Here is a 25,916-nt window from a genome sequence, read left to right on the forward strand (position 1 = left end):
TGACCTATTTTAAAAGGTCCTGGATGACTGTAGTCTAACGCGGCTGCGCTGCGATCAGCACAAGTACACGTTCCAACTTTTGTATTTTTTTTTTATCGTAACGCGCATTCACTTTTATGCGAGGGATGTGAACCACCGCCTAGAAATCATGCATGTGTGAAAGCCGCCATCACGAGTAAAAAAGCTCGTCTGTGTAAAGGGGTGTTGACCAAGTAAAATTTGTTTGTGTGTTCTTTGTGCCTCACAATAAATGCGCTTACACCACTCAGAGAAGCAGTTTCCTTTGCTTATTTCTTGTTTTCAGCAATTACTGCACTCAAAGAGCGGCAGTGAAAATTTGTTCCAGGCAGCTTCGCCGCTCATGCTTTCTCGAGTTCATTCCGCTCAATTATAGTCTCTCCCCAATGTTTGAGTAGAGCCCTAATGAGTAGCAAAAATATGCGCAACGCAATGCATGTCACAATGTTAAGGCAAACTACGTGATTTGCCAGGCAAGCCGTAAGCGCTTTGCGTTACGCTGCTCGGGGCGTCGGGCTAACCGTGGCCGCCGCGCCATCTGGTGAGAGGAAACGCAAAGGGGCCACGCATCGACGGCCGCCGCGGAGGGAGTTTGAGAACTGGAAAGGATCTAGTAACGTTGGTTCGTACTCCAGACCTACACAACACTGTATTACGTATCTCTTGGAGTTTAGTGCGCAATCTTGGCTCAACTTTTGGATGTGCCGCATCTGATGCTAAAATTTCTCCGACCTCATTCATGCAGCATACAGTCATGTGACTGCACTGCATGCAGTTATTTATACCACTTCTAGAGGAGACTGCAGCATTTTCCCGAGTCCTTCATTACACGAATGTCTATAGTCTGATACTATTTGAAAATGCAGTTGCAAGTGCTCTTCAAAGGAGGCCTTTCAGCTAATCATCATGAGGTGTGGTTGATCCCATTTCACAGATGCATCTGCCACTCACCTGTGATTTTGAATTTTGAAACAAAAGCTTTACTACGCGAGGTAAAGCCAAGGTCACCATGTGCTTCCGATGACCTTGAAACAGCTTTGAGGTCAAGTTGGAACTCAATCTACAACCACATTGAGTAGCTATGTTCCCATCAAAGGTCAAGGTCAACGTCAAGGTCAAGGGTCAACTGACGTGGGACGTAGCTTAACGCGTGAGCAGCTGCATAGCAAGACCATGGTCGCTGACTTCAATCTCAAACATATATAGAGGCTTGCCTCGGCCGGAGCTGCGCCATGGACTCGGAGGAAGAGCAACTGAGCAGTGATGCTCCTTATGATTGTAGGTTGGCTGCAACTGATGATCTGGAGGACATTGCGTTGCGAGCTGAAAGTTCGTGGAGGCGAAGAGAATGGCAAAAGAGTGGCGGAAGTAACAGTGCTTCAGCTATCGCTTCACACTGGGTTTAACTGAAGCTAAACCACCACAAATATTTCTCGTTCCTATGTCTCGATCTTGTCCTATCTTGTTCACAAAGTTCGGCCTTTTATGTTCAATAAACCAACTAGCCCACAAGAATCTACTACTGTACAGTCGAACGCTGCTACAACGAACGCCGCTTAAATAAAATATTTGCTTCACTGAAACATTTTCTATTTCTTGTGAGCTCGCCATAGAAACAAACAGAACAAATTTCTCACCACAATGAAGTATTTTTGTGGTGTGTGTCTGCTTTAGTGAAATTCTTGCCAAGAGAAGCTGGAATCCAAAATATATATATATATATAACAATAAAATAAGCATATCGGCACTAATCTGCACGCTTCTGTAAGCCAATACTGCTTTGCTTCACTAAAAGCTTTCGCTTGAATCGATATGTGCTCCTACTGGCCCACCCGTTCACAGACGCAAAGACTGTTATTGCTTGGTGGCGATGACAACTGGGCTGACTGCCTTGGGACAAGGTGCCGGTGTAAGCTGCCACTTTCTTCTGAGCCAGAGCCACGCTCAATTCATATCTTGTAGCAGTACCATCTGCGAGGGACACATTTGGCATGATCCGCTGTTTTGTCGGCGCTCACGACGACTACATTGCGGCGTAACTGTTTGCTGATTATGAAAATTATACCACGGCACTCGTGGCACTCGGGTACTAGACACAGCGCTGTGTCTAGTCCCTTCTTGTACTCTGGCCTCATTCTGTTGCACTCGAAAAACAAAACAAAAAGGTTAGACCAGCTATCCGACATCTTTGTAAATAAATGATGCTTTTCCACTATGCAGTCCAATCACACCAAGGTTTCTAGTTGGGCTAGTTGGTGACTGACATGTTCAAACATTGTTGCGCTTAAGAAAAACCGACGTAAAGAACGATACGAAACACAAGAGTGCTCTTGTGTTTTGTATCATTCTTTACGTCGGTTTTTCTTAAGCGCAACAATGTTTGAACATGTCCAATCACACAGCTTTCTTGGCTGATTTTGCCATATCGAAATTTTCACTTCAACGAAATATTTTGCGCACTCCATTAGTTTTGTTGTAGCGAGGTTCAACTGTATACCATTCGGAGGGCACAACGCCCTCAATTAGTAGCAATTAGTACCGCAATGTTGGACATTGCAGTGCTTCAGACGCAGGCATTTCATTGGTGTGGGCCATCACGAGATGGCGAGCAAATGCACGTACACCCTCTTGAACTGCTAAGCCTTCTGCAGCGTAAAGGTGCAGGGTACTCCTGACTAACTTGGAGAGCAGGCCTAAGTGGTACTGTTCTTATCAGGTACGTGAAATGTGTGAAAAGGCATCAATATTATGAGCACAAGAACGTGGGGATGCTCTTCAATGTGAAGGCTGTGAACCCATATCTGAACACCTCGTGGTGCAGGCTTTCTTTAAAATAAGTGACATTTCACTTCTTACCTAATCTCTTTCATCGAAGAGTATAAACAAGCTATTGCGAGCTTTGAAGTCCATCTCTGTCATCACTGCAGCTATAAAAGTTGGTGCTGAGGCTGCAAAAGGTTTGTACAGTTTAACGCCACAATAGTGATAAGTGCAAGTATGAAATTCGCAGCGGAACGAAATATTTTGGAGGGCCCAACCAACACTCATACAGTTCTATGCATATGGTTCTATAGACAATGCAATGCTATCAAACTTCAATCCCATTGCAAGAGAGGCTCCTGAAATAGCAGTTTTTTAAGTTCTCATGTGTGTAAGGCTCAGCAGTAAAATAAAAAGCTAGCTTTCATTTTACGCCTGAAACATTTCAGGCGATTCCACACTCTGCCATCGAGCACATACACAGTCAATTTTGTTTGCGTGTTGCTGATGATAATGGGCATCAACATGTCTGGAAAAAATTTTAATATAGTCGCTCGCGTAACCAGCCTGCTTTTTTAAAAGAAAATTTGATGTCAGTTTCATGGGAGAGTTCATTACGCGGGAAAATAAAGATTCTAGTCAGGAAATGGCATGAAAAAAAGTGCAGATTTTCAGAGTGATTGACCAGTGTTCATAGCTACTGTGGTTCACTGCACAATTCTTTTAGGATAATTCCAGGCGGATTTCAGCAATGAAACTACAGGACGGTCTTAGGAGACAAAGCATGCAAGTGGATACAACAATCGTGAAACATTCATTTTTGGCCATTCTTTTTTGCGATTTGAATCAAAATTCCGTTTATTGCGGTTGTTTTGTGGCCGTCTTTATGATGCCAGTGGAATGTGTGGTGCAGGGCAGTGGTGGACAGCACACAGCAGGGGGACCTGGGCAGCTGTACTGTGCTGGGCAGCTACAGTGAGACGCTGCAGTACGCCACCCTCACCAAGGAAGGTGAGTCATTGCCCCCTCTGCGCTCACTTGGGTGCTACACAGGCATGCCACGAAGAATGCTTCCGCAGATGCACAAGTTGGATTTGAAAAAAAAAAAAATAGAATCCTAGGAGGCACTTAAGACTGATTGCTTAGGTGCGAAGGCCTTTCTTCATCATTATTTTAATCATTATCATTTTTATTTATACATGTTTATATATTTTTGTTATTTTTATTACATTTTTAATAGCCATTGGATTCGTCATTGGCTTGTTACATGGCTAGTGTTGGATTGGCTTTGGATCTGTGTCGTTTGACATGCTCTTGCAAATGCTACTCATGAGCCACGGAAGGCTTTCACCTTAAAATCCACCTGCGCTGCGAAGCTGTCAGGGCCTCAGTCCCCTGCAGGTTGGCAACTGTGTGCCAATTGTTTGATTGTTGTTCTGTCCCCACAGACTGCCTCAACTATGCAGTGAACATCCACGACGAGGGAAACTTGCTAGAGCTGGTGGGCAGCTGCTGTGAGTGTGCACTTTGATATCTCCTCCTGTGTGTGCATTGCGTATTGCGCAAAGGGTGTGCCATGTGCAGGTTATTTCCAGCATTTTTGAAGCGGTATATTGATTTGCACCGTGTTATTAGTTCTTCATTACTCTTTCCAATCCAACATTTGATGTGTGCAAACATGCCAAGTAATTTTAACACATAGCTAGACAGCGCATTTCCAAATGGTGTGAAATAGTCAATTTATGGCATCATTAAGCTAATGTGGCTTTGCATTGGTGCAGTGCAGATGTGGTATCGTAGCCGCTTGATCGCTGTCTGCCTTGGGTGGAAGGGGATGGGATGCACCTACTCTGTGCTGTGGATGGTGTCCACACAGCTGCCTACCTCACTGTCCAACTTTTTGTGCACCTGGAGTTGGATGAAAAGCAAAAATAGGATAAGAAAAACAGACTTGGCTCTGCTGAAGGGAAGGAAGAGAGATACAGTAATCCCTCGTTATAACGAAATCAATGGGACAGCGGAAAAATTCGCTATAAGCGGTAATTCCATATAAGCGACCACTTGACAAAAGCTAGAGCAGTCGGGATTTGACTACACCAGAACTGCAAGCAAATCAAAATACAATGTTAAACCACAAAAGCACACGCGAGGCAAGGCTAACGAAGCAATACGAATAACACGCAATCACATAGCCTGCAGCACGGACCCAAATGCAAGTGCCGTGGGTGTCGAAGCGAAAGCGGCGGGCGAAACAGAAGGCAGAAGCTTCAAAATGTGGTCATGTCCTCGTCAGAGCACGCTGGGGATGACGACGGCTGCAATGGCGGACTTCACGTGTACAGACGGAAGGAAGGCGACCGGAGTAGTTCAAAGAAGCATGAAGCGCGGGAAGGCTTCGGGAGGGCAGGAAGAGGCAGGAGCAGCGATGTAACTCAAAACCAGCAGCGCGGAAGCGAGGGCTAGCATTCAAACGGCTCGCAGATAGTGGAGAGCGAATGAGGAGGGGAGAGAGAAGTACAGTGAAACCTCGTTCTAACAAACAGTTAAAAAATAGGAAAGTAGTTCTCTGTATCCATAATTCGTAATATAAAATTTCGTAGAAAATACATGCAAGAGCAGCAAAATTCAGTCAGAGGAGGCACAGCAACTCGGAGGGTGCCTACTTGGGTCACGTCCATTTATTTACGCTCAAAGAACTGCGTTATCGCGGCCTGCTTTTTTGTGTTGATCGCATTCCGTATCACGCCCTGTTCCACAGTTTGCAAACACTCAACAAGGGCAAATCCACTGCTCTCAATAGCACTGCAGTGGCGGCGCAGTAAATTCAATGTAGCAAGCGCTTGTGAAGTCAGAATGCTCTCATCGTCTGCAGGGTCAGCCTGAGCTTCATCTGTGCGGGATGTTCAGAAACTTCCACAGCGATTTCGGCGTCCGTCAGTACAGCCGTGGTTGCCGCGATGTCGTCGTCGCCTACTAAGTCCTCTGCAGTCATTGTTGCGGGCATGTCACCAACAAAACTCAAATCTTTTCAGGCCTCATAGAGCTTGCGGAGCTCTGCTTCTGCTTCGTCGAGATCGTCCCCATCGTCACTTGATGCAAGGGCCTCTGCTGGAACAAAACCTGTGTGTCTAAAACAGTTGGCAATCGTTTCGTCTTTGACGCTGTCCCGTGCTGCTCCCAGCAAGTCGATCTTCCAAGTTTTGCTTCATAAGAAGCTTCACGAGAAGAGTGTCAATCTTGTAAACTGCCTTGAAGGCCCTGATTTTACCTCGAGCTTGGTCGTTAACCTCAGTGCTGCTCTTTTTTCACGTTCACCGCCATCACAGCACTACGCGCACCCGCGCACCACACTCCACCTCCACCGAACGCCGCGACGGCCACGCCGCGACGCCGCTGCTAACACTAAAACGCGAAAGACGCAAAAAACAAAAAGGCAAAAGCAACATTCGATCGCGCCGCTGCTGAAGCGGCATTGTCAGCGATTGTGAGATGTGAACAATTTCTTATGGCCTCCGAGATCACCTCCGCGCGCTCAAACATGCGCGCGGAGGCGATCTCTTTGGCTGTCAACTCTCAATGCCGACATGGCGTCTGTGGCGCTGTCAGCGCCTGCGAGGTAGGCCTGAACATTTGCTGTGCCACACAACACACTTGTGGTGCAACGAAGCCTGCCTCCTGCTATTAAAGTGAGGTAGTGCTTGGCATCGCGAAGTTCGTAATATCCGTTTTATGCCGAACCGCGTTCGCTATGCGAAATTAAAAATACATGTGTTTGGCAAAAATATTTCTGAAGAGTTCGATATATTCAATAATTCGTTATATGCGTGTTCGTTATATCGAGTTTTGACTGTAGATGCAGGGGAGGGGGGGGGGGGGGGGGCAGTTGAAGAGGAAGAGAGGTGGGAGAGTAGAGGCGCATGCGCAGATGCCTCTCTCAGGGAAGGAAGGCGAAGCCACTTCGGGAGGTGGGCGGCACAAAGCCATAGGGGGGAGGGGGGGGGGGTGAAGGTGTGCGGAAGCGCGGTACGCTGGGTAGCGCTGCAAATGCCGTTGCCTCGCGGACGCTAAAATTCTTCGTGTTTTCAGAATGCTACCCTTCGATTTCCGCCGTCAAAAGAGCAACAAAGCTAAGGATGGACACTTTCTTTGTGCTAGCGCAAGAAGTGCTCTTTAGAGCAGTAAAACTTTGCTCACCGAACGCACCCCATGGTATGCTATGGCAAAAGTCTGCCCGTGGTCTTTTGGCCACTTCAGCATCCAAGACGCAGCGGTTTCCTAGCATCGCAAAGCATCAGAAAAACATTATTTTTGTGTAGAATCTATCATGCGGGACACCAGCGATACGATTCCGACCGGGCGACAAGCCGCGGGACTGCGTTGCACAGTTGGCTGAGGGCCGTCAAGGCATTCCCGCTTGTTGCTGTCGCTCAAGTTCTGGGTTTTTAGAAAACTTTGCGTATCGCCCGAAAGCAGCTTTTGAGGCAGCCAATCGCAAAAGGAAGGGGTCTCAACTTCCGTTCTGGACTTTTTTTTTTTTTTCGTTGTTTCACAGTCTGGTTTGAGCGAAGGACCTGCAGAAGCTCACTTCGTCTGATCCGTGCATACGAGTGCATACAATTCAGTAAAAGCTTATAGGGTAGTAAAGGAAAAAAAAAAAGCTATTGTGGCTTGATGTTAATTTTCGAAAGGAGCAAGAGAAAGTCACTGCTTGAAATGCAAGTCTGCATCGCAGTGTAGTAGCACACGGCTGCGCTGTGACCTTTCTCTTTTCTTTTTTTAGACGTGATGCGTTACAAACAATTTCATCAGTGTTTTATCTTAATTCATGCTGTTTAGTGTACTCCCCCTGACTGAATGATGAGGCAGCGATAACAGAGCAACGCTGAAAACGCGCCTCTATGTCGCCGAGTCCCGTCGCTCTGTGCGGTGTGCGCCAGCAGCAACGACAGGCGCTGGCGTTGTCATCGTGTGACACATCTCCAGTGATTGTTGCCTCATGCAGTTGCCGCTGTATGCGCAAAAGTGTCGGTGCCGCTCGGTGATGCCTCTGCTCGTCACTTCACTGTAAGTGGGTCAAGCTCTTCGTGCACTTCGAGTAATTTGGCTTAAATGACTGCGTTTGAGTCAGGAATGGAAGATATTTCGAATAAAGTGATTCTGTTATAACGAGGGGTTACGGTAGCTGTGAAAAAAAAAATGAAGACTTGGAGGTAGGATAATGCAAGCTTGTTTATTCTTTTACTTTTGCCTCATGAATAGTACCATGAATGCCTTCCTTGCAGTTATCATTTTCTTAAAAGGGCATCTTATTCAATTTTGCACACAACATACTATGTATTTGGGCTCATCTAGTCTGCTCACATACAGCCCTTTGGAGACACTTATTCAAGATGAACTTCTGTTATGGTAAACACATATTGCCTTCTCAAGTCCAGCTTGAAGTTGCGTTACATATTTCTTAGGGATGTGCAAATAACTAGCACTTCCTTTGCTCGAATTGAATTCGAACCAAGTACTAGTTCGAATAGCACTTTAAACCAAGAAGAACCAAACCGCATAGTTGATGTTTTCATAACTATTTATCTATATACGCACCGTAGTACAGATACTAAGCATCTATACTACGCAACAGATCATCTTGATGGTACCCTTGCTCTGTTCGTGCTCCACAACGCACCTTATACCGACAGAATATGCGACCAGATGGCGCCGAGCTTCTGCTCGTAGTCCCCGAACACCTGCGTACCACCGTTCTTCAACATCTGCACGACGCACCCACAGCGGGTCATCTTGGCGTGTCTCGTACGTACGGCAGCGTCCGCCGCCGCTTCTTTTGGCCAGGCCTCTATCACTCTGTTCGTCATTACGTGGCTTCTTGTGACTGGTGTCAGCGACGGAAGAAGCCCTTGGTTATGCCTGTTGGATCCCTACAGCCGATCGACATCCCAATAGACCCATTTTACCGAGTTGGCCTTGATCTCCTTGGGCCTTTCCCTCTGTCTGCTTCGGGGAATAAATGGATTGCGGTGGCCACGGATTATACTACGCTCTACGCTGTCACCCGAGTGATACCCACCAGCTGTGCAATTGACGTGGCTGCGTTTCTTCTCCACAACGTCATCCTGCTCCTTGGTGCTCCACGCCAGCTGCTCACTGACAGTGGCCATTGCTTTCTTGCTCGAGTAGTCGACGAAATTCTTCGGTACTGCTCCATTAAGCACTATTTTACCACCACTTACCATCCACAAACGAACGGCCTCACCGAACGCCTCAACCGCACTCTTACGGACATACTGTCAATGTATGTCTCGGATGACCACCGTGACTGGGATATTACCTTACCGTTTGTGACTTTTGCGTATAATTAATTCCGTCACGATAAAATGGGCTGCTCGCCCTTCTATCTTCTGTTCGGCCGCGACCCTCCCCTTCCGTTTGACAGCGTACTGCCTCCCACCGCTAACACCAGTTCCTACGTTTCGTGACGCCATCTCCGGAGCTGACGCCGCCCGTGTTATTTCTCGCCGCCGACTGACTTCCTCCCAAAATTCTCAAAAACGGCGCCATGATTCTCGCCACTGGGATGTCCACTACTTTCCGGGCTCTCTCGTCTTGCTCTGGACTCCCGCTCGTAAAGTTGGGCTGTGTGAGCTCTTGCCACGCTACGCAGGACCCTACCATGTTTTACGGTCAGTCACTCCTTTGACATACGAGATCGCCGCTGTACGTCCGCCGAAACAGTCCTCTGTGCCATGCACTGAGATTGTTCATGTCGCCCGAATGAAGCCGTACTACCCCTGCAGTAATTTGTCCTACTGCACACCGGGACTGTGCTTTTCGGGGGGGGGGGGGGGGGGGTAATGTGACATATATGCCCTGCATCCCTGGACGTTGAAGAAAACGATCAGCTGCAGTGACACGGAAGAAGACAAAGTGGTCGCAACGGTTGAAGCTAGAAGAAGGTCGACGCTGCTGTGCTTCTGTGTTTTGTATGCTGTGTCATCCTGTACTAACCTTCATGGGCTAACCTTGCCACGTATCAATATCATCTGTGCGACTGTTTTTGGTCGGAACAGCAGTTTCCCTAACATTCCTTCACTTTCTGTCCTTTGGCAGAGTCCTGCTCAAATATTTAGGCAGGTTCGGAAAGATGGTTGGTATCGCATCTTCTTTTAGGACAGGAACAGCTCGGGGCACTAAGACCTCCTTCCCGTTTATGTTGTGCTTGAAGTTCCACACAATAAACCTATCAAGGAAAGAACGAACAGAACCATGCATGAACTGAAGTCTGTATGCGAGAACACAAATTACACCTGACGATCAAGACAGCACCAGCGGCCACTAAGGCAAGCATCTGAGAATGTGCATTTAGAGTTTAAAAGCGCGCCGTGGGATAAAATAGTACATACCTTGCGTCAAAATGCTTCTCGCACACAGCAGCATTCTCTTCCAGTTGCTTATCAGCCCTGGGAATGACGTTGGTCTATTTGGCGAATAACTCTTCAAAATTTGGAGCTCGGAAGAGGGACACTTCTTCAGTTGAAGATCTGTATCCAGAATTGCATCCAGGCACGAAGCACCAGCGCTGGGTCTTCTTTTTTTTTGCTGTTGGTGGCATTCTCAAAGCACGCGGCAAGGAATGCGAAGCTAGCCACACAATCTTGCAGAAGCCGAGCCGACAGCAAAAGAACCTACAAAATTCAGAAGGCAAAAAGCAGCACGTGTGATGCGTTCTTGCCACGTGCACAACGTTACTGCACCAGTGCGCTGGGCTGCTCGCTCTGACGGCGCCGCTGTCTTCAGCGCTCCCACGCAGCATCGGCACGTTTTGGGGGCAGCTTTCGGTGGCCGCTTTGCACACCTCAAAAAGTTCTAGCCACCCTAGCGCGGGCGTGCGGCTCCCACCGCGGCTGCGCCGCAAGACATATTAGTTTACGCCAGCGCATGGCTGAGCTGCCACAATAGAAGAATCAATACGCATTTGAGTTGGGTACCCAATAAAATACTCTGAAGCGCTGCCTGGGAGCAGTAAGCGAATAATCGCGCCGGCAGCGCGAAAGCGATCGGCGAGCTGAGCTACAGCTGAGGTCCGTTGTGACACTACAGCGGTTGACCGCTCACGCCTTCGCGATCTCGCCGTAGGTTCCACGCTTCGTGTGCGTGATAAAAATGCTTAACACTTTCATGCCCACAATCACGAACTCAGTACCGGCATCGCATTCCGCGCTAACGCCGAGGTGAAACTCTCGTTGGGTCGTGGACTTTCCCAACAGAACGGACCACTCAGTGCGCCGGCTCTGCCATAGAGTAGTACGGGGCGGCGGCATCAACTTGAAGTGTACCGTGATCCGGGATGCAATTCTTGCTGTAATTTGAACCCGTGGTGTCGTCATCGGGCAGCGTCCCCTGCACATCTAACAAGTCTGGAACCGGCTATATCCCAACTGTTCTGACGACATGCTTGTGGCTGACGTCTTCTGGTTTATGTTTCTTGCCCATTTCTTATGGCTTTCCGTTGCGTGCACGGTTAAAATCTACGGTTTTCCAGCATCTCGATTGCAAGGAAAAACTGCACAAAGCGGTGCATCGAGAAAGGCAAGCTCAAACGAAGACGCGCATGAAGCGGGGGCCACTGCGGCGAACGCAAAACAGCCAATTGCCAGCCAATCGATCACGGCAGCCAATCGGAGACTCAGAACGGCGCACTTTTCAAGTGTGAGAGCTAGTTAGATACCATAAATGGCGTTCGCAAAACCTAGCGAAGCTATTTTTAGATAGCGCAAATTGCGCACAAAGAAAGCAGATTTAAACCAAGCCCAAGATGGCGGCGATTGGTTGGCTGCAACACCCGCGGCGCGCGCAGGAATTTCGAGAGCAATTCCTCTTTTCGGGGAGCATTTTGTGGCTACCATGACATTTTGAAAGCCGATTTTATCGCACCTCCTAACCGAATTCAGCGTTAATAATTGAGTGCAGGTGCTCGTAAGGATAAACGTTCCAAAATGAGTTTTTCTCAAAATCGATTTTTGACCATTTTTGACCGTTCTAAGACTCGCCTCTCCCCTTAATGAACTCTACGGCTGTTATTTTTAAAAATGTTTGCTAAGAGCGCGATAAGGGAAGCTCACTCTCCCTCGAGACTGGCCGTGACCTAGGGTGCCTCGATACGAGGCACCCTATATACACCCGAATTTTTGACCTATCAAAATTTTTTATACATGGGCCCTATAGACCATTTACAGAGAGTAGTTCCACTCCTCCTTAACAGGTGGCACCACTAGGACGGCCGTCATTGCTGGCCTTCGGAACGCATCCGCGCAGTGCGGACTGCTGCGCTGTGCATCTTGTGTAAGAATGCCGGCAGACTTTTAAACACCACTGCTTTGATGCAGATGTCCTCTGTATTGTAGAAGTATTCTGCGAGGAAGTAGAGCTAATGACCCTGTTTTCTACATAAGGTGCACATAATGGACATAAGGGCCTAGGCCACCGTTTTTATCGGAGGTGTATCACCAGTTCATGTTTCTTTCTGGCATAAGAAAGCGCCTGTGAGTTGTAGAGAAAGGCTATACCTCACACGCCAGCTCATTTTAGCACCGGTAGTAGCCATGGGAATGCGAGAACAACCCTGACTTTTTCTGAGAAGTTGTATATTGTGTCTTCGCACTGCTGCCGCGTTATTTTCACACGGTGTTAAGAAGTACCTTGACGTGGCTATTAATGTCTACGCATTTATAAGAATTGATTGTGCAGAGAGGGAAAGTCTTTGTGAATCTGCTTACTTTAATTATAGTACTGCTTTCAAGAATGCGAGGTCGAATCCCGGCCTCGGCGGCTGCTTTTTGATGGAGGCGAAAAGCCAGGCGCCCGTGTGCTGTGCGATGTCAGTGCACAATAAAGAACCCCACGGGGTGGGAAAACTGTCGGTAAATCTGCTTACTTTAATTAGATACTGTTCCCAAGGATGTGGGATTGAATCCCGGCCTCGGCGGCTGCTTTTTGATGGAGGCGAAAAGCCAGGCGCCAGTTTGCTGTGCGATGTCAGCGCACGTTAAAGAACCCTAGGAGGTGGTAATTTCCGAAGTCCTCGACTCATAGCTTGAGTCGCTTTGGGACGTTAAACCCTAAAAACCAAACCAAACTTTAATTAGACAAGCACTGCTGCAATACATGTAATAACTGATGATTTTATGAAGATAATTCATGGATCAATGACGAAATTTAGATTAAGATTTTTTATATCCCCACTTGCTTTCGCTGCCTACTGCGGGTTCTGAATTCCGGTGCAGTTACCAGTCACTTTCGCCTGAGCGCAGGTGAATGCCGCTGAGCGCCTGATGCGGCCTTCGAGCAGCGTAATAGTCTTTTGAAGCCAGGACGTTTACAGGAGGCCAAAATTATATCTTTTAAATTGTCGAAGAATACACGCGCGTCCGTATTGCCGCATAGAAGACGACGCAAAAGATGACGACTGGGAACACAAGCGCGAGCCTGCAAGAAGAAGAAGGAAGCTGGAGCGCTAGACTCGTTCTAGTCTACTAATCTAACCGTCTTATCTTTCGGCCCTCCTTGGCGTTCTATTGAGACGTGACACTGGTGGAGCGCACTGGGGTATGCATAAGACTCCTTCCGGCAGTCCACAGCAGATCCCAGACATTGACATGCCTGTCCATAGCGCTAGCCGCCGCCTTCTAGGCCTAGCCCCAGAGTACAGCCATCTGCCGAACGAGTCTTCAAATGCCCAAGTTCGTCAGGTCTCCCAAGCCATGGCACATTCCAACCTTACGCCGGTGACTCTTCAGAACACCAAGGTACCAGAGTGCTTTCGCGGGGAAGCGTTTGAAGATGTGGAGGACTGGTTTGACCAGTTTGAGCGAGTGGCCAAAATCAATCAATGGAGTGCAGACCAGAAGCTGTCCAATGTTTATTTTGCCCTTCAGGATAATGCTAGAACATGGTTTGAAAACCACGAGACCAGATTATCCACATGGAATGACTTCCGCCGCCAGCTGGTAGATACTTTTGCGAGAACGGATCGACGAGACAATGCGCTGCGCCTGCTTGAAATGCGTGTCCAGAAGCCGAATGAGAGCGTGGCTATGTTTGCGGAAGACATGGCTCGCCTTTTTCGCCGTGTCAACCCTGATATGAGTGAGCCAAGGAAGCTACGGCATCTCATGCATGGCGTCGAACAGGTGTTTGCCGGCTTGGTACGCAACCCACCTAAAACCGTGAGTGAGTTCGTTAAGGACGCTACGGCTATCGAGCGAGCCCTCCAAGACCGGTGCCGCCAGTACAACCGACCGGTCAACTGTGCCCCGACGACTGCGGCGGCGCTGACTGCAACGAATACGACCACTCCTCGAGACATCATTAGAGAAATTGTCCTTGAGGAGCTGCAGCAAATTACGGCTACGAAGGCTCAGTCGTCAGAGGCCCTCATGGAAACTGTGAGGAATGAAATTCGGTATGCCCTATTACCGTCTACACCATGCAACGAGTCTCGTCCAGTCAACGCGGCAGCCCTTTCCGAACCCTACCACGCTCCAAAACCGATCAGCTGCACGGCCAACATTCCTGCACCTTACCTCGAGCCGCAGCCCGAGAGCTATGCCACGGTCCTTCGTCACCCACCTCCAGACCACGCTCCACCGAGCTCACCGAACCGCCAGGAGATGCGGTTTTTCCAGAGGCCTTAGTGGGCTCCTCCCAGGCGCTCTCAACTGCGCCGAACTGACAGGTGGCGCAGTTATGACAGCCGACCACTTTGTTTCTGCTACGGACAACCTGGCCATGTGTATCGGTACTGCCGCCACCGCGAAGAGGGGCAGGCCTTTCCGCCTGCTTCTGCTCGCCGCCGCTTCGACACTGACTCTGCCCAAATCGACGATGACCCTCCGGTCAGAAGGGAAATCGAATCCCCGGGCTTCCGCCGCCGCTCCTCCCCATCGCCACAGCGTTATTATTTGCCGATGCGTCGCAGCACTGCTGACGTTAGCGGACGGCGGTCCCCTAGATCTCACCGGGGAAACTAACAGCTGCAACCTCGCAAGGGGAGGTTGCAACCAGTCGAAAAGTGTCGAAACCCTCCCCACCACCGCAACTGCCGACAACCCGTGCTTCTGACGCCGCCGCTAACATTGACATTGCCGCACTACTGCCGAAAATGTCGCCTACATTACCGCCGAAAATGCCGTACCAGATGATCAGCCATGACGACGAAGCTGACAGCGCCGACCTTGCCGCGCTTCCGCCGCAAATGCCGTAGAGACTATCAACCCAGATAACTTTGTTAGCGCTGACCTCGCCGTTTCCATTGATGGGCTGGAGGTACATGCTCTGGTGGATACCGGGGCGGATTTTTTAATTATTAGCCAGAAACTGGCCGACACGCTGCGCAAAGTAAAAACTGGAGGGACTGGGCCAGTAATAAGAAGTGCTGGGGGTCAGCTTCTGGCACCGACAGGGAAATGCGCTGCCCGGATAGGAATAGGAAACGCGGTGTTTGTTGGCAGCTTCATTATTCTCTCTGACTGCTGCAAAGACCTCATCTTGGGCATGGACTTTCTGCGTCTTCATGGGGCTGTAATCAGCATTCGTGACAGCGTCGTTGCCTTCACCAGGATCAGTGTGCAAGATGCCTGTAACCATCGTTGATGTGAGCCCAAATTTTTCTTCAGAGCGTGATTGGCCAAACGCCTTTGACAAAACATCGGATTATCACGGATGACTCGATTCGCCCGATTCGACAAAATCCTTACCTTGTGGCTCCGAAAGAATGTGAAGCTATTCAGCACCAAGTGGCCGAAATGCTTAGAGACGACGTTATCCAGCCGTCACAGTCCCTGGGCTTCCCCCGTGGTACTTGTTAAAAAGAAGGATGGCAGCTTACGATTTTGCATAGACTATCGCAAGCTCAACCAAGTGACCAAAAAAGACGTGTACCCTCTCCCTCGCATCGACAACTCCCTGGATCGCCTACGAAATGCACGTTACTTCTCGTCGATGGACTTGAAAAGTGGATATTGGCAAATCGAAGTGGATGAGAGGGATCGGGAGAAGACAGCATTCGTCACTCCCGACAGATTGTATGAGTTTAAAGTCCTTCCGTTTGGTTTATGCTCGGCGCCAGCAACATTTCAAAGGCTGATGGACACTGTGCTTTTGGGAATTAGGTGGCAAACATGCTTGGTGTATCTTGACAACGTGATCATGTTTTCGGCTACATTTGAAGAGCATCTACTCCGTTTGCTAGCTGTGTTTCAGGCCATACGATCTGCGGGCCTCACTCTAAAACCCGAGAAGTGCCACTTCGGTTACGAGGAGCTGCAGATCTTAGGCCACGTCGTTAGCCAAGGAGGCGTTCGGCCTGATCCTGAAAAGCTCTCCGCAGTCGCCAAGTTCCCAACACCTACGGACAAAAAGACATTGCGGCGCTTTCTGGGTCTTTGCGCCTATTACCGTCGGTTTATTGCTGGCTTCTCACGAATTGCCTGGCCATTAACTTCACTGACGCGTGACAACGCTGTCTTTCGCTGGGGTGAAGAACAGCAACAAGCTTTCAATGAGCTGCGAAGGCGTCTACAGACACCACCTGTCCTGGCGCACTTTGATGACGACGCCCCTACACTGCTTCGTGCAGATGCCAGCAACGTGGGCTTAGGTGCTGTGTTGGTGCAGCGCCAGGATGGTGTGGAAAAGGTAATTGCTTATGCCAGCAGGACCCTATCTAAAGCAGAAGCGAACTACTCGACAACCAAAAAAGAATGCCTTGCAGTGGTATGGGCGGTTATGAAGTTCCGCCCTTATTTGTACGCTCGCCCCTTTCAAGTCGTCAGCGACCATCACTCTTTCTGTTGGCTGACGAACTTAAAGGACCCTTCAGGGAGACTCTCGCGTTGGAGCCTTCGATTACAAGAATTCGGCATGGCAGTTATTTACAAATCTGGAAAGAAGCACACGGATGCATATTGTCTTTCGCGAGCGCGGTCGAACTTGCCACTATGACCTGCTTTTTTAGGTGTCATAGATGATGCAACGCTTTCCCAACAGCAGCGAGAGGACCAGGAATTGCTCCCTCTTATTGATTTCTTGGAGAAGTGAACTACGGTTGTTCCTAAGATTTTCGCTCGAGTAATCCCTTCATTCTTTATTCGCAACAACATACTTTACAAGAAGAACTTCCGTCCTGGGGGAAACAGTCATCTACTCGTCGTCTCATCGGCTCTCCGCACTGAAGTTTTGCAAGCGTGCCACGACGAGCCAACCGCCGGTCACCTAGGCTACACCCGCACGTTGGCTAGAGTACAGCACGGATACTACTGGCCAAAACTGCCGGCGACAGTGAAACGCTATGTACGTACGTGCATTGACTGCCAGCGCCGTAAATCACCCCCTGTGAAACCAGCCGGCCTACTCCACCCTCTTCAAGTGCCAGCGACACCTTTTAAGCAAATTGGCATGGACCTCCTGGGGCCATTTCAGACGTCTAAAGCCGGGAATAAATAAATAATTGTCGCCACCGATTATCTGACCCGTTACGCGGAGACCAAGACTCTGCCAAGGGGTACCGCCGCCGAAGCAGCTAGGTTCTTCGTTGAGAACATTGTCCTGAGGCATGGCGCTCCGGCACTTATTATAACTGACCGAGGAACTGCATTTACGGCCAAACTTTTGGAGACCGTTCTTCGCCTCAGTGGTACCAGTCACCGTAAAACTACAGCCTATCACCCTCAAACCAATGGGTTGACGGAACGCTTCAATAAGACCCTCGCAGACGTGCTTTGCATGTACGTCGACGGGAACCACAAGAATTGGGACGAAATACTTCCCTACGTCACGTTCGCCTACAATACGGCACGCCAGAACACCACTCGCATGACACCATTCAGCCTCCTTCACGGGCGACCAGTAACAACTATGCTGGATGCAATGTTGCTCCCGAATGCCGACACTGATGATCTCGATCAGGACGCCGAGGAATTCGTTCAGCGTGCAGAGGAAGCTCGCCAACTAGCGCGTGTGCGAATCAAAATCAGCAGGAGCATGATGCACGACGCCACAATCAGAGACACCGACATGTAATGTACGAACCTGGTGACAAAGTGTGGGTCTGGATGCCTATTCGCCGCCGTGGACTCTCTGGAAAACTATTGCGGCGATACTTTGGACCCTACGTTGTTCAGCGACGTTTAACCGACGTCACTTATGAGGTGATGCCAGACGGGGTGTCGACATCAATGCGACGCCAGCACCAAGCTGACGTCGTCCACGTCGTGCGTATGAAGCCGTACCACTCGGGCTAACCTTAACCTGCTACTTCCTTTTGTTCTCATCGGGATGATGCTTCCTAAGAGGGGGGTCAAATGCCGCATAGAAGACGACACAAAAGATGACGACTGGGAACACAAACGCGAGCCTGGAAGAATGAGGAAGCTTGAGCGCAAGACTCTTTCTAGTCTACTAATCAAACCGTCTTAGCTTTTGGCCCTCCTTGGCGTTTTATCGAGACGTGACAATATTGAGCAGTAAATATTGTGCACAATGCTAAATGGTGAACATTCGTAATGCGTCTCAGCCAGCACGATCTGAACTTGCATTCGCTCTTTGCACAATAAAATTAAAAAAATACCGTTTGAGGGGATAATCAGTTTAAAATCTGTTCAGTTTGACAGAAAACGCATGTTTTCCACAAAGCGCTAGAGAGGGAATTGATAAAAAAAAAAAAAAAAAAAAAAAAAACGAGCAGACGACTGACGGGTTTGTCGACACGTTCTAGCCAATGCAGATGGTTAGGACAACGCCATAATTGAACTACATGGTTAAATTAAACATTTTTTAGCACCTACACATACTATGGGCATTCACATGAAGTTTTTTGGCTGTCTGCAAGCTCGTTGTCCCCAGCAATAGCGGGTACGCCGCACCCTGCAGCCGAGTACCAGCGCGGCGGAAGCCGTCAAACCAGAAGGCCCAAAGGCCGGTGATGGCGGAAGGGTCACATGATCAAATATGGCAGTGCCCATGCACTCGCGCTGTAAAGGGTCTACAGGAAATTTCGCAACTGGGAGTATCAAAAAGCTCTGTTGAGGCTGACATTAGTGCGCTTTTAATTTTCAGTAAACGTGCGACGTTTTTACCCATCATTAACACTAGTAACCGCCCTTCACTATTGTGCACTGCAGGATATGATTAATAAATAGCTTTTTGTTGGGAATTATTCGTCTATGCTCATTATCATCAGCAGCTACAGTTTTGAGCCTCTTCATTCGTCAGGGAATTTGACCTGAAATAGTCAGGGAAAACCTGTAAAAGTCGGGGATTTTGAATATAGTGGTTTGCTAGACACCCTGTATACTATAAAGGGGCGAAAGTATTCAGTCGTCTATGGAAGGTAAACTGGGACTTCAGGTTCACTTTACTATATCAGAGTTTTTACTATATAAGAATTTACTATAGCGAGGTTGTACTGTATAAGAGGTAACACAAGATGCTGTATCTGCCGTGAAAGGTTAAGTGGGGGTATACTATACATGGTATCATGGTTAAGCTATACAGCCACACTGTGACCTCTCGCTTTTTGAGGGTCAAGTAGCCTGCCTAGTTGACCTCAGCTGATATGTAACGTAGTGAAGCGCTTGCTTCTGAAGGGGCAGAAAGGGGCAGAGAACACCAGCGACACGCCTATCATCATCCAAAATGATGCTCAGTATGGTTAGCTTGGCTGGCTTATTAATACTAACTGGTCGCACCGTGATTCATTGTAAACTATTAGTAAGCTCAGGAAAGCCAAAATGAAACTAGTATGCAGTCAGACTTCTCAGAGATAGGTATCTCTTGTTGTCACCATGCCTGCCGTTTGTGCACGCAATACACGCAGGATTTGCAAGAGGGATTGCTGCATTGTTGACCTATTTTGGCAGCTTCTTGCTATGCCTGACTTGCCTGAATGCAGCCTCCCGAGGAGTGACGGGGGCCCATAAACTTGTATGGTTGTTGGTCAAGATGAAGCCATAGCAGCTGCACTCAACGAGCTTCTGCTGTACCTCCTTGTCGTTTTGGCAGCCGTAGTTGTGCCAATCATAGTTACGAGCTCAAACACCGCCATGGCATGATCACTGTATGATACATCTCAACTAGCCACCACCATATTCGATGATTAGGGATTGTTTCAGGGCTATGCTTTGTTTTTGTGGCGTGCTTTGGCACATGTTGGCCTCTGCTGATGAGGCTGTTACCTTTGACATGGCACTAAAAGCAGGGGCTCTACAGGCGCTCGTAGCTCTTGTTGAATACTGAAACTATGGTCTACATAAATAATTTCAAATAATGTATTATTCTATCAAATATTTGTAAAATCACAATATTCACACACCTCTATAGCTTAGATTTTATTGTGGAACTGCATGCACCTGGTAGGAAATACTCATTAGCAAAATACAAATATTGGGGTGGCATTTTAGCTGCACCTCTAAAGGTATGATGCGACAGCGTCGATGGCTCCCATATGCAAGTATCCTGCAGCTCTTCAAGCGAATACAATCTCTTTGCTATTCATTTAACCATGAGTTTCTTAATTTGTGTCTTTCTAATATGAGACATACTCTCTATCATACAGAGCTCTTCAATACTACCAGTTGCGAAACTTCCCATAGGGCCCACTATATCAAACAAACGGCGGTTTGATTGGTCGAAATTCGGGTGTACACGAATAGTGGCGGTGCCCACGGCCATTAAAGAAAACTGCATCTATATTGCAAACTTTCAGATTGTTGATAAATGCACAAACACCTAGAAAATAAAATTAGTTGAATGCTTGCAGTAGAAAAAATTCTTAAAATAACAGCCATATAGTTAATTAATATGGAAAAGAAAAAAGAAAAATATGATTTCCAAAAGACAATGATGGCAATAGCAAAAAGCTTCTATTGACCACTTCCAGATGGCACAACAATTCCAAAAAAATGCATACAGAAACTCGTCACTTTTTGAAGCAGAGTTTCGCAACTGGTATGATCCAAAAGCTCTATCATACAGTCATAAGCTACCTCACTGTGAGCAGGAGCACCTGGCAGATATATGAAGCTCTGCCCTACGAACATGTCTGTGTGGCCTGGAGGGGTGGCGTGTCTGACTTGGGATCCAAGGGCTTCCCACAGACATATTTCATGCATGTTCACCGTGTTTCTAGCTCACTGGGGAGTGGGGAGGAGTATCCCGTTGCTTGAGAGCTCTGCAGTGAAATCCTTGTGACTGGTCCAGCGACACACGGCACCCACGTGGCCTGCATTGCCGCGGCCTGCTTTCCGGAGTGCCCCGAGCGCAATGGAGTGGCCCCCGGGGTGCAGCTGGTGAGCGTGGCCATTGGGGACCTGCGGCTGGGCTCCATGGAGACCGGCACCGCCCTGGTGCGTGCCCTAGTGCGCCTGCTCCGCCAGGGATGCCACCTCATCAACATGAGCTACGGCGAGCACACCCACTGGGTGGGCGGGTGAGTAGCATATGGAGCACTCAAGAAACTGCATTCCTGACCCGTCTCTTTTCCTGCAGTTATGTTTTAACAGGGGCTCTGGAGAGATCTCTCTCAAGAATCCCCCAATGGGCGTGGCATCATACCTTGCTCGGCTGCTCTGTGTACACCACCTTATGTGTCACTATCAAGAAAAATCCTAGAACGTCTTTGGAGCTAGTTTTACTGGGGTATATTTGAGCACACATTGAGATGAGTCAGGAGTCTGCTGAGTTCCACTTGCTTCCCATTGTTTCACATGCGTGCTCTCTGCAGCAGAAGCCTGTTTAGTGTTAGGAGGCATGGGAGTTTGCTTAGCACACATTGTGCATCTGCTAGCTACCACGTCCATCCAGGAAGAGATTGACTGAAGAGCTGCCAGCACACCCCCTCTCATATCCTCCACAGAGGGACAGTGTCGCCTCTTACTTTGGAAGGCTTGCCTTGACATGTCTGTCACGGGACTAAAGGGCCTGTAGTTGCTCAGGACTAAAGCAAATCTTTCACCTCCAGGTCAAGGTCAAAGATTTGCTTTAGTCCTGAGCAACTACAGGCCCTTGCACAATCTGATGATACCACTCATGAGCCAAGAAAGGCTTTCATGTGTATATTGTGGGACAGCACTTGCACAAACGTCTGTTCTTTTCCAGAACCAGCTGGCACACAGTGCGCGACGCTCCGAGCAGCAGTCAGCAATGATGATGATGATAATGGATCTATACAGATGAAAGAGGTGAAAGTTCACATGCTGCGCTCACACAAATCCCCCCGACAAGAGAGCGGCCACCCTGGTTGCTGATTACAGGGATGAGGGACGACGGGCATAAGGCTTCATGCGTGAGACGTGGACGATCTCTTCGGAGCGACGACGTCGATCTTTATTCGATGGTCGCCAAGGAGGAATTGTAGATTTCAAACTCGAAGCAGCTTTCCCTCCAAAAACTGCTTCGGTTAGTTTTCCGTTATAGGTTGGAAGGGTTGCGAGGCAGGACGAAGCGGTGACGTGCAGCGAAAAGGCGAAGGGGATCGGCGTTGGGAAGGACGCGAGGGCCGTGAAACATCAGTGGAATTCGGAGGAGAGGAAGAACGCCTGTAAAAGTCTGAGTAGGGCAGTGTAGAACCATCAGGCTGGCGCACGCGGGCACGTTCAAAGGGAGCATAACCCCGTTGCTCGTCTTGCTGGCGGCGGCGACAGACACGGGCAATGTGGCCACATATCCCACAATAGTAGCACACAGGGCGGGAGGGGCGCCAGGCTGTAACAGGACGGTGCACTGTAGGATATGGTGCCATGGCAGTGACGTGACCGCACACGGGTGCCGAACAAGTCGGGGAAGGCGGGATGGGTTGACGTGAAGTAATCTCGGCATAGGTTGGCAAGGGATGTTGGGAGGCGATGGGAGGCAGCGAGGGAGGTTGGGAGGCAATCGGAGGTGAGGCAGGTGCCACAGTGCAGTTGAAATTCGTCAGTTCATCCTTGATGATGCTGCGCAAATTCATCGTTGTGGGCGGAAGAGTTGGAGATACAGCAGAGGGGTTGGTAAGGCTGTAGAGCTCCTCTCGGATCATGGTGTGTATTAGGGACCGCAAATTTCCATCTATGAGGGAGCCGCCATCACTGGGGTCTTGCATGAGGCGGCACGACTGTAGCTGGTCCAGACATTGACATGTGGATGTGATGTCAGACACGGACGACGGATTTTTAACCACGAAGGCATTGAAAGCAGCAGTGTTGGTGCCCTTAATTAAGTGGCGAACACGCTCAGATTCAGGCATAGCAGCGTCGACACGGCGACAAAGGGCCAGAACGTCCTCGATATACGATGTATAGGACTCGCCGTGCTGCTGGAGACGAGCTTCAAGTTTTTTCTTTGCCTGCTCTAGAAAGCAATGGGAAAGGCTCGAAGATGCTCAGAATTCACGCATGCCTAACACGCTCACGGAATTGCAGTGGCACTTTTCAGTAAAACATATTTAGCCACAGCTATTTATTTACCTGTCCTCCGAAACCGAGTCCGCAAAGAAAATTTAGCTGCTGTGTCATCATCTATTGTAACATTCCACCATGCCAGAGAAGAAACTGATGGTTGCACCAGACTGCATTTCCTAGTCACGGTGTAGGACTGTTTCTTGCTTTGAAAACTTTATTCTATTCTCAAGACAGAAAAGGCTCTGCCATCCTGTCTAGCTTGGCATTTAAAATGTGCCCAGCACCACTGACTGTATAAAAATTGTGCTAAATGTTTTGAAAAAAAAAAAAAAAGATATTCTAATGTTGCACTCACGATTATCCTTTTAGAAAGAGTGCTGAGTTTTGCCACCTACGTCTTTTTGGAAACTTATGGATGGGTGGAAGGCTTTAAGGCTTATTTTTCCACAAAAGCAGATTGGGCCGAACCATGACCTACACAAGGCACTGTTTAGTATATGCAATAGATTTGGGAAGTATGCCATGAGTGAAGGCCAATGTTATACCCCTGTTCTGCGGTGGAATAGATAACGCCCATGATGCATCTCACACGATGAATCTAAGTCGTGTAAATTGCATGATATAGGGTGTTAAGAGATATGTTCTTGCATCTCGGCTAGATTTATCAATGTGCCATTGCAAGAGGAAACTGACGATATGGGGTGCTTCTAGTGATGGGTAGAATATGCACCTTGAAAGGAGCGCTGTGTCAGTTCGTATTGCTGCATGTTGTGCAGGCGGCTACTGGACCTGATTCACGAGGTGATTGACCGACACGGAGTGATAATGCTGAACAGTGCTGGCAACCACGGGCCAGCACTGTCCACAGTCAATGCCCCGAGCACCATGCCTACCTCCTCTGTGATCCGTGAGTGACACTCTCGGTGGCCATGCATGCCGCATTCGCTATTTGCTACACGGCAGCCAGGTTCAGAGAATAGGGCCATTCTGCATTGCTCGGTTCATTGTTGCTACTCACCGCTTGAAGGCAAGTGCAAGAGGGGTCCTGATGTGCACTTGACCTAGCAAAAGCCTGTACTTGCTGCACCCGCCTCGTTGCTTCTTTCTGCCTTGCTGTGTTCTTACTGCAGTACAAGCTTGGCGGCATGAATAGACGCAGCTATGGAAAACCTAGTGTTTGGCTGCTTAAGTCGTCATGCAGCACGGCGGTTTCCTGTGGTCGTTCCATCTAGCATGGGCACCCTCAGCATATCAAAAGCCTAGAAGGTTCGATAAATGCTGGTTTGATTTAATTGACGCTTAGGCATGCAAGAGAGCCTTGGCATAAAAGTCTCCCGACAGCTGCATGGAATAGCACTGAAATCTCAGTACTTGGGTCACCAGAAATTGGCTTGTTCTTGCCGGTATATTGCAGTTGAGACACACATGGTTGTTGCTGCTATGAGTTGACAGGAAAATGGAAGCTTGCAAAACGGAATTAAATATATTAAAATATTAAGTATATTTATAGCTTTTGCTCGCCAATAAAATGTGCTGTTCGGTCACGTGTTGTCCTTCAGTCTATTCTGAATATGCAAAGTAATCCCGATCATCCACTAGTGCACAGCGAAGTGGGCTGTAACCTGGGCTATGACGTGAAAAAATGCACAGTCGTGATGTGTAGGCTAATAAACATGTTATATTTGTTATAAAAAAGCTGTCTATAGGAGTGCTATGATAAAAAGTTTCGAGGTGTTACTGAAAAACAGGTAGGGTCTTTCTAAGAATGCTGTGCGTATCTAGCATGTCAGAGCTACAGATGAATTGAGGATTGAGCAGTGATTGAATGTATTGCATTGTTAGGATGGTGCTATGTCCTTGTGTCAATACACTGAGTGTGTATGTCTTCCCTGGCAGCGGTGGGTGCGTACGTTTCTCCGGACATGATGCTGGCAGAATATTCTCTGCGGGAGAAGATGCCTGGCCTGGGCTACACCTGGACCTCTCGAGGGCCCTCGTAAGTCTGCACTACTACCTCTGACTGAAATATCCCTATGTCCAGCTATTTGAGGGGATCCCAGAAGGGGCTAGCGCCAGTTGATACATGTCAAGGTCAATTGCTGGAACACCTTCATTACATGGGGGTCTGTAACACAATGAAGGCAGAGTTGTTGAATTGAAAAATGGTGGGACGTTTTCGCTACATGGATGTTCGGTACATCCAGGTTTTGAGAATTGGTGCTACCACAATATGCTTGCATGCTTCAATAGAGCAGCTTTGCGGAGTAGGAGTAGAGAGAGTTCGGTGAGCTGGTAATGATCCATCATATCAGACTGCAACAAAAAGCACATAACGACACAGGATCAGCGCTGTGTCTCGTTCTTTGTCATCTTTCTTCTGTCTACGTGTCTTTTGCGCTGTTTGATGCCACGGGTTAGTTAAGATGGGGTCCAGGAATGTTAACACAGCACAAATAGGGTGAGCATAGCAGAGCAAAGAAATGAATAAGACACCACTGTGCCCCAAGTGTCCCTTGCATTTCTTTGCTCTCTTATCCCCATTCTGCTTGCGCAGTGTTCACTTCCTGGTACTTTCACAAAAAGAATGTTCGTTCCTCAGGTTGTTGCCCCTTTAAAAGCACAGTCAATTGTTGGAGACATAAAAGTATAAGAATATTTGCATATTCTGGTATATGCCCCATGATGGCACTGACAAAGACA

The 25,916-nt window shown here is 48.4% G+C and overlaps 1 protein-coding gene across 11 annotated transcripts in view; it reads left to right on the forward strand.

The window, feature by feature from the left end:
• Positions 1–25,916, forward strand: part of TppII (Tripeptidyl-peptidase II) — a 160,202-nt gene that overhangs the window by 34,083 nt on the left and 100,203 nt on the right. For all 11 annotated transcript variants that reach the window (XM_084595703.1, XM_084595704.1, XM_084595705.1 and 8 more), the window contains exons 6-10: positions 3,692–3,789; positions 4,227–4,292; positions 21,040–21,268; positions 23,993–24,123; positions 25,113–25,212. In XM_084595703.1, the coding sequence (XP_084451829.1) occupies positions 3,692–3,789; positions 4,227–4,292; positions 21,040–21,268; positions 23,993–24,123; positions 25,113–25,212 (624 nt within the window). The remainder of the gene's footprint in view (positions 1–3,691; positions 3,790–4,226; positions 4,293–21,039; positions 21,269–23,992; positions 24,124–25,112; positions 25,213–25,916) is intronic.

Source organism: Amblyomma maculatum, chromosome 2 (genome assembly GCF_055883805.1).
Source record: "Amblyomma maculatum isolate TAMU_Amacu chromosome 2, ASM5588380v1, whole genome shotgun sequence".
Taxonomy (NCBI): Eukaryota; Metazoa; Arthropoda; class Arachnida; order Ixodida; family Ixodidae; genus Amblyomma; species Amblyomma maculatum.